A 9,282-nucleotide genomic window follows, 5' to 3' on the forward strand; every position below is an offset into this window, starting at 1 on the left:
GGAGAGTTTGATGCTGCATCTGGGAGTTTAAAATTTATACAGAGTTAAGAATCTGGATTATACAAGCGAAGTAAGTAGGATTTTATCGTTCAGAAATCTCCTGGACCCATTTTTATCAGCGTTTTGCGAGACTGATTTGCATAAATCGCGGAAAGGTCTTGACACAACATACGGGAATTTCTTGATCAGCTGCCTCTCTGTCAAATAGACTACAGTATCAAAAAAGTGTCAATCGGGATGAGATGCGATGGGAAAAGCTTCGACATGACGAAGAATCGTGTTTGATGAGCTCATCATCCGATGTTATAGTAAGAATTTATTATGCTCACATAAAAAAGTCATATAGGCTATTAAGTAGATTAGTCTGCTGTGTGGTGTGATTTTTGTGACATAAATAATCAGAGCACTTAAAAAATACTATGGCTGTACAGTGAAGGTATCAAGTGGTCATAAAATGCTACTGAATGATAAAACTTATTGATATACCATGGTATTTGTTTAATAATCAAAAGGTATATAAAAGAATATCATGATATTACCATGGTTCTTGTCCTAGAAAACTTGTTTATGTCCAAAAAACATGATATTATCATGATATGTGATAGAAACATGGTGTAACCTTTGTCCAAAAAATAGGTGATTACCATGGTACCATGTCCAAAAACATGGTAAATTTCCCTAAAACCATGGTATTATCATGGTATATGTCAAAAACAAAATCACAGTAATACCATGCTACCGTGTCCAAAAAGTATGATACCATCATAAGTTTTTTAAGCATTCTTCTGTTGCTTTAAGGTCTTAGCCTTGTTTTGTTAACATAAAAAGTTTCATCCAAACTTTTCAGTGCCTGCGATTGAAGAAATAAGTCGACTTTTCAGAGAGGATGGCATTAAAGCGATCGTCTTCCATGAAGACCAAGCTGGTCAATGGCATCCAGCTTCAGGAATTGGAGCTGGAGGAAGAGATCAACACCAGTAGCAGCAATAACACACCTGCTGAACCTGCCGAGGCCAAAGGTAAGGAACAAGCAAACAAAAAAACTTAAAGTAGATATGTTTACTCTCAGAGAGCAATGCAATTCCTTAAGTAGCTTCCAGTCACCTAATCGAGTGGGATTTTGACCTCCGTAGCCCACACAGAACCGAAATACTACACCGTTGAGGATGCTGTGGAGACTATCGGCTTTGGACGCTTTCATATTCTGCTTTTTGTCATCATGGGTAGTGCCAATGTAAGACAAGTGTATGTGTTTGTCTCTGTAATTCATTAACCAGCATACTGTCTTTACTGCTTACATGTTTCATTGCTGGTGTGTGTGTGTGTGTGTGTAGATAGTGGAGGCAATGGAGATCATGTTGTTAGCTGTGGTTTCTCCTGAGATCCGCTGTGAATGGCGTCTAGAGGATTGGCAGGTGGCTCTTGTCTCCACGGTGAGGAGCTCGTCCAATCAGAGTGCTTTATTTTGTTTCCATTTTGAAGTTTGACAGGAATGGAATGTTGAAGTGCAAGTTGCACACATGTGTCTATCTGACCAGTTTGGTTGAGATTTTTGTATCTATTTATAGGTGATATCAATTATTTAATGCTAAAATACTTCCTTCTATCCCAGGTTTATCTTCATTCATGATGATATCATCATTAAAGGACTTGTATTTTGTTTTTAGATGGTGTTCCTGGGTTTTATGGTATTTGGGGTCCTCTGTGGCTATGTTGCCGACAAATATGGACGCTGGAAGGTCAGACGATATTCCGATTTAATCCATAACAAGTGGTATATTGTGATTTTATGCTAAATTAGATTTAAGGGAAAATCATGTGTTTGTGTGCACAGGTGGTGTTTGGTGGTTTTATATGGGCATCATATTTTTCTCTGCTCACTTCATTCTCTCCATCGTACGGCTGGTTCATCTTCCTGCGCTGTATGGTGGGCTGCGGTGTTGCAGCCACATCTCAAGGGTGAGATTACGCTAAACATACTGTACTCACATACTTTCAATACATACAAACCTGGAAATGTCAAGGAGTTTTATTTAAATAGTGTTTTTCTGTTCTGGAAATATACAATTATACATTTTATCAAGATATGCTTTGCTGAAAAATATTTCAAAAATGTCTCTTTGTTAGACGACGACTTGCTTGTGCCATAGAAATGTTCATTTTGTGAGAACATTATTCTTCTGAGTAATTTATGTTTGAATGATTCATTTTCAAAATGTGTTTTAAACCTTGAACCAGTAATCATAAACAACTGAAAAAGGTCATGGAAATTCATCGGTCATAAATTGTGGTAACCTTGATTTTCCAGAATACATAAAAATAATAATTCAAATGCATTGACTAACTCTCCAAAACTCTCTTTTTAAAGGTTTATTTTGAAGACCGAATTCATCCCGGCTAAACACAGAGCATTCCTGCTGCCTCTTGCCACAGTGAGTACCAAATGGAAAATTATAATAATCATAACTTTATTTTTCTATAGCACCTTTAAAGGAGCTTTTTTAATTGATGTTTGACCTGCAACTGGAAAACCTCTAATAGAGCTTTAATTCTCTGCCCGAGCCCGAGCCCGGACTCGGGCCGGGTCGGGCCGATATTTCCCGCCACTGTCCTCGGGCCGGGTCGGGTCGGGCCCTTGATAAAGCACGTCACGTGTCATGTGCAGCGTCTAGTCCACTCGCACTCGCAGTCTCGCACGCGTGACGCATCACACCTGCTGTGCGTGCTGTAGGCTATTCTGTTGCTATTCTAAGTGCGACATGGATCTTGAAGAAGCAAAGAAAAAAATTAAAACAGGAGAATTAACTTTGAGCAAGTTTGGAGGAAAATCGGAGGTATGGACACATTTTAAACTAGTCGTGGGGAGTGACAACATAATGTGTTGGCTTTGTCTCGTGCATTAAATGCGCACCTATGACAGCAAACAAAAAAAACGGGGACTTCCACGATGAACAGACAAGCAGTCTTGCCATGACAGAAATTATTATAGTAGTCAGCCTCAGGCCTCAATATCCGCTTTTGTTACTTTGTTTTCCGATCCATTCAACTATTTCTGAATAAACAAACAACGCAGTTTGCATGCTTCTTCCTTGTCGCATTAGGTCTATTCATTAAGATAATAATTAATGAATGCACGCACAATTATGAACTTGATAAATGTTACAGATATGTTTTACTACAAACAAATGCCTTTCAACTTACATGTGCAAAATTCAGAATTAAATGAATGTGCTGCAATTTGTACAAAAAGAGAGTCTGTAGTACGTGTTTTAGCCATTAAATAAGCACATAGTTTCAAGTTTGTTAAGTTTTGTTTTGAAGAAAGCTTTTCTTTAAAGTGAATTTCGTTTAGTATAAATTGTGTCTTAATTTTAATACATTTTCCATCAACCAATTGCCTGGTTTTAATACATAAAAAGCAATATAGCAGATATTATAATCATGACATGAAGTCGCCGGCGCGCCACGGTCACACCATTTGAAACTCGTAAAACACGCTGTCACCGAATTTACAAATGCACATCTTGCTTGTTGCTCACACATATTATGTTGAAATAACAATATGTTGAAGTAACATTATTAATAATAATGAATATTTAAGAATATTTGATTGAATGCTGAATGTTGTGCTTGTTCAATTTAATAAAATTAAAACTTTAATTGTGATAATTAAAATAATTGAATATTGAATATTGCGTGGCCAATTTTTGCTCATTTATTAATAGTATTTATAATATATATATAACTGCGCAGCTCCCTCCTGTAGCCTAAATGAGCACAGCAGCACCTGCTTAAAAAAAATTCTGGCACCGCCCCTGGTTATAACGGCCCACATATTAAAAATGGTCGGGTTTGAATCGGGCTCGGGCTCATAATTACAGTAAACGTGTCGGGTCGGGCCGGGCTCGGACACAACGTGTTCGGGCTCGGGTTGGGTCGGGCTTGATTTTTTGGGCCCGATTTAAGCTCTAACCTCCAATACTGACCTTACCTGTGTTGGTGGACAGGTCTTCTGGATGCTGGGATCTATGCTTATTATCGTTCTCGGTATGACGGTGGTGCCCACGATGGGCTGGCGTTGGATGATCCGTTTCTCCATCATTCCCAGCATCATACTCCTTGGCCTATTCTTGGTGAGTTTTGTCTAAATGCCGTTGAAATATGCTGAAGGAAATGGAAGGTCACTCTTTTCCTCCATCTTAGTTTATTCCCGAGTCTGCACGGTTCCAGGTCTCGGCAGGTAACATAAAAGGAGCATTGTCTACACTTAATTGGATCGCCAGGATGAATGGCGTCTCCCTACCGGAAGGAGAACTACGGGAACCTGAAGTGGTATGTATGAGAAGTTCCTTTTTCTTTATCTGAGTCCTTTATGACAGAGTGTGTATGAAATCAATTAAATGAAGCCTGGATTCAAAAATATATTATTAGTTTCAGATAATAGGTACTTTTGAACACTTAGGAAATACAGTATACTGATTAATTTATGCTTTTATGTAAGTGTAAACGCACTGAAGAGTACAACTGACAGAACTGTTTGTGTTCAGACAGAAAGAGGAAATGCATTCACTCTGATCAGCCCGGCTTATAGAAGAACATCACTTTTGTTGTGGTACTCATGGTAATGTCTAACACTTTTCCCTTTGGTTAATGTGTGTTTGTGTGTGTAATCTAATCAGCAAATACACTTCTCAGTTCCTGTGTAGTTTTTGTATGCTAAATGTGTGATGTATTGCATTGTTTATCCACAGGTTTGTGGCTTCCTTCATCTATTACGGCTCCGTCCTGAGCAGCTCCGAGTTACTGGAGAAGAACCTTCTATGTGTTACAGATGCCGACCAAGAGCACCAGATCAAACACAAACAGGAGGAGGCGCTGTGTTACTGCATCCCCTTCAACATGGCTGATTACCAGACCCTCCTCATCAGCTGTTTGGGCGAGGTGGCACGTGAGTGACCTTTGACCTCTCACTCACCCCAGTTTCACATAGGCCCTGTCCCAAATGGCACACTCCGGACTTGTGGACTTCCTCAGAGTCCAAACTTTGGTGACGTCATGTAGTGCAGACCTATAGGGCCCTTGGCACGAGTCCACGAGGGTGCATTGAGAGGTATTTTTGGGACAGACTCGATCGGCACGCCGGAAATAACGGCCTGATTGTTGTTGGCCAGGAGAAATCACATTTTTGCACTCCGACGTCTTATCTGCATGTCAACTACACATCCTAATTTTACAGTTCTATATTTTGATATTGTGCATATCACCTGGGCATTAGACAATAGATATATCATGCTTATTTAAATGATGTATACAGTTGTACATAATAATAGGCTACATAATGTTCCATTTGAACTCAGATTACAATTTTAAAACATAATTTAAACATAATTTTTTCAATTTACAGGTTTCAATATTCATACTATGTTTACATATGACTCAGTAAAGCCCTGACATTCGGTTCTATTTATTTAATGAATCATAACCACATCAACTTATGATGACCATAATGTTTGTATAAACTGTAGGTAACAACTGGTAAAATGGTCATTTAGGTCATAAAAACCGTAATATTTTCTTCTCAGCCATGTCAACAATTATCCGTGAGTGAAATCTCCTCCCATCCGTTGTCTGATTGGCCTTTCGCAAGGATTCCTGGGTAGTTAAAGTGTGTGGAGCCTGCTTCTATGTGGGCTTCGTGGAAGACCGCTTCAAGGGTACAAAGGGGGCGCTGCTGAGCGCACTTCAGAGCGGTAAAATGCTGAATGGGACGGCCTACGGACTCGTAGACTCAGCGAGCACGCGCAATTCAAGTCCACGAGACCGAAAGTCCGCATAAAGTGCGCCATTTGGGACAAAGCCATACTCCGCTTGGTTGAATGTTAAAAGCTGATGTGTGTGTTTCCTCTGCAGTCATCCCCCTCAATATCGCCTTGTTAAATGTATTCGGACGGAAGCCCAGCATGGCCATACTGCTGGTGTTGTGTGCCGTCTTTTTCATGCTTGTTAATATTTGCACAACAATGTGAGTATATTGTTCTCTTGTTCTCTAAAATGATTTGAAATTAAAATTAAAACCATAAAAGGCATTTTTGTTCATTGAAATAGCATTTGAATACAATATAAATCATTCTGGATAAAAGCGTCTACCAAATGCATAAATGTAACATAAAATAAACGTTAACTTAAATCAAATATATTTATCTCTAATCAGCGTAAATCATTTTATAATGCCTAATATCATTTTCAACAACTCAGGAGTAATATGTAGATCATATAGTAAGGATACACTGATATTAAAAATTAAAGACAAAACCAATAAGCCGATAATTATTTTCAATTTATGGCAGATAACCGATAATGACGATATTAAAATTCTAAATAAAGTACAAATAAAATGCTAAAAATTACAATCAGTTGTTTTAAATGCTAAAAGTGAATTTAGGCATCACAACATAATGTACAGTATGGAAAAATTTTATGTAAATATAACATAAAAGTTAACAAAAAAAATTAAATGCGTAAAAAACTAATTGTTTTAACTAAAATTTTAATGAAAAAGGAAAATATAAAAATAAAAACTAATAATATATGAATGATACTAAAATAACAATGCTTTTCATTGGTCACACTTTACATTACAATGTTTATTTTTTACAGTGCATTTATATAATTCTAATGAAGTATGTTCACTTAATATTGAATTATATCGTGTGTACCTGCTTGTAAGTACATACTGCTATTATTATTGCTTTAGTTATTAATTATAGTACCATCTGTTTTACGTATTCTATACATACTTTGAACAGTGTACATAAACTATACTGCAGAAAGCAGTATGGCAGTATGCTATTCTGCACACAGCCGTTTACTTACAATAGGGGTGCTCAAACAATTCGTGGTCCTCTTGTGGTCATGTGTTAGAAGTGCAGCTGAAGTAGATGACTGAATTATGTGTCTGTCCCTCTGCAGGTTTGGTTTCACTATACTGCTCTTCCTTCTGCGCTCTATGGTTTCCATGAATTTTAATGTGGTCTATATTTACACAGCAGAGGTGAGACCAAACACATGAACACTCCACTTCCTCTTGATATCTTAAAGGAATAATTCACCCCAAAATGAAAATATTGTCATCAATTAATTAACCCTCATGTCGTTCCAAACCCATAAGAATCTTATGGATTTGGAATGACATGAGGATGAGTACTTGTTGACAGAATTTTCATTTCTGTGTGAACTCAACCTTTAAAAGAAGAGTTAATATTGTATTTAAGTTAAAGCCGAATGATTGGTGTGTGTTTGCAGGTTTATCCCACATCCGTGCGCTCAATTGGAATGGGCTTTTGCACATCCTTCAGTCGAGTTGGAGGAATGATTGCACCTTTCATTGCACAGGTGTGCATGTGTGTGTTCATCTAAATAAATATCTGTGTTTTGTGTTTAACGCTATTGATTTACACAAAGATAACATTGTTTGCATGTGTCATAGGTGTTGATGTCTAGGTCTGTGATTTTGGCCCTGTCACCGTTCGCCATAGCGTGTGTGATTTGTGCAATAGGAGTGGCCTTTATGCCCATTGAGACCAAAGGACGAGCATTACTGGTAAGCATCTTCACAACTCTCAAAGCAACTTTTTACTGAGGTCAAACTGAGATGATTTTGTTTATCTTCCTTACAGTTTAACAATTTAGTTTTTTTTTCCCCTCTCTTTCAGCAACATGGCTGAAATAGCCAACACCTCAATGGAGATGAAGGACAATATCACTTTTGTAACAAAACATTATCTCATTAAAGCTGAAACCGTTTTGTAATTAATTTTGTTGCCTTGTGTTGTGTTCTTCAAGAGTAATAATGGCAAAATCTGTTAAAAACCCTTTTCCTGTGTTAACAAGTTGGAATATTAAAGCCTGGCAAACCCATGATTTGCTATTGCTAGTCACTGATAGTTAATATTAGTGGGCAATCTCATATTAGTGTGCATTTTATTGGACAAAACATTCTATACGTTCTTGCAAACAAGATAAGTCATCTATATTTTTTGTCCATTTTTCCGTAAGCGTCGTCTAAGCCGGTATATGCTAAAATGTATTCATTCATTCATTTATTCATTCAGGAGTAGGCTACAGTAGCAGAGGGTTTGTTTTGTTTTGGTCATAATTTTTGTCTTTTGACAGAAAAATTCTTTATGTTTAGTCAGTATTTTTTATGTCCTTTTCATTCATTTATAGTCAGATTTACTAAAATGGCATTCATTTTAGTCCACTAAAACAACATTATCAGCATTTATCAAAAAAACAGTTCATGTGGTGAAAACTATGCCCCGGAAATAATAAGTAGCCTACTTAATCGAAATACAACATTATAAATGATTTGTGCTTCATTTATTCATTGTCCGTGTTCTGTGAGTTGTTACGACAAGCGCGCATTCACAACGTGATTTACGCATTCTGACTAGCCTACTTTAGCTAACTTTTTTTTAGCTTAGGCTACTAGTAAGTTTACAGTCTATGGTAGTAATACGTTTGAGTTTGTGTTGTGTAAAGAGGCTATCGTGTAGGTAGAGTTTTGGTGAGTTAACTAGCAGACGCTTCAGCTCAAGCGAGGGAATCTTCTGGATTTTAATATCGTACGTTGTTTTTCCTCATAATATTCTCTTCAACACAGTATTAACCTTCGTTACTGACCATATTTTAATTTGGTTGAGGGGTTTCCAATCTTTCAGATGCCACGGACCCCCAAATATGATTATCCTGAATAGCCTACATCTAAAATTAGTTTCTAGGCTCTTTCTTTTTCTACTCACTAATGTAGAGCTAGGCCTGTATAGCCCTATTTATGTATTTTGTTAAATGTATTATTTATTTATTTAAATTTAATCTAATTTGTATTTTTTTTTAATTATTTTTATATTCATATTTTTATATTTTATTACTGTAATCTCGGCTATTTAATAGATCACTGTTTTTTATTCTAATCACATTTTTAATGTTTTTATTGTCTTAATCTTAATCTAATATATTTATTTGCTTATTTATTTTAATCTCATACACACACACACACACACACATATTGGCCTATCATTTTATTTTTTGTAAATATATATTTTTTTTTACAGTGTTTTTCTTGACTTTTCCATGGAGCCCCTGTCACTCCTTTGTGGCCCCCTATAGGGGTCCCCTGACTGAAAAGCCAAAACATTTTTTATTTAATTTCTAGGGTCTCAAGCCAAAATGCAATAACAGCCACTTGAGGGAGACATTACACTCTTTTTGTGTTCAAAAAGA

At 36.9% G+C, this 9,282-nt stretch overlaps 1 protein-coding gene across 3 annotated transcripts in view; it reads left to right on the top strand.

The window, feature by feature from the left end:
• Positions 1-7,916, top strand: part of svopl (SVOP-like) — a 7,964-nt gene extending 48 nt beyond the window's left edge. Inside the window, exons 1-17 of one of the 3 annotated variants that reach the window (XM_084113100.1) lie at positions 1-70; positions 209-308; positions 848-1,019; positions 1,134-1,234; positions 1,335-1,433; positions 1,668-1,739; positions 1,835-1,959; positions 2,369-2,432; positions 4,008-4,133; positions 4,204-4,332; positions 4,548-4,621; positions 4,752-4,948; positions 5,911-6,022; positions 6,970-7,051; positions 7,303-7,392; positions 7,487-7,600; positions 7,713-7,916. The exon at positions 1-70 is cut by the window's left edge and continues 48 nt beyond it. In XM_084113100.1, the coding sequence (XP_083969226.1) occupies positions 887-1,019; positions 1,134-1,234; positions 1,335-1,433; positions 1,668-1,739; positions 1,835-1,959; positions 2,369-2,432; positions 4,008-4,133; positions 4,204-4,332; positions 4,548-4,621; positions 4,752-4,948; positions 5,911-6,022; positions 6,970-7,051; positions 7,303-7,392; positions 7,487-7,600; positions 7,713-7,724 (1,530 nt within the window). In that variant the 5' untranslated portion in view covers positions 1-70; positions 209-308; positions 848-886 and the 3' untranslated portion in view covers positions 7,725-7,916. Of the gene's footprint in view, positions 309-847; positions 1,020-1,133; positions 1,235-1,334; positions 1,434-1,667; positions 1,740-1,834; positions 1,960-2,368; positions 2,433-4,007; positions 4,134-4,203; positions 4,333-4,547; positions 4,622-4,751; positions 4,949-5,910; positions 6,023-6,969; positions 7,052-7,302; positions 7,393-7,486; positions 7,601-7,712 lie in introns of all 3 variants that reach the window. The other 2 variants (XM_084113102.1, XM_084113101.1) reach the window with 2 other exon arrangements.
• Positions 7,917-9,282: the final 1,366 nt, after the last annotated feature.

The sequence above is a fragment of the Abramis brama genome, assembly GCF_963993115.1.
Source record: "Abramis brama genome assembly, chromosome: 4".
NCBI lineage: Eukaryota > Metazoa > Chordata > Actinopteri > Cypriniformes > Leuciscidae > Abramis > Abramis brama.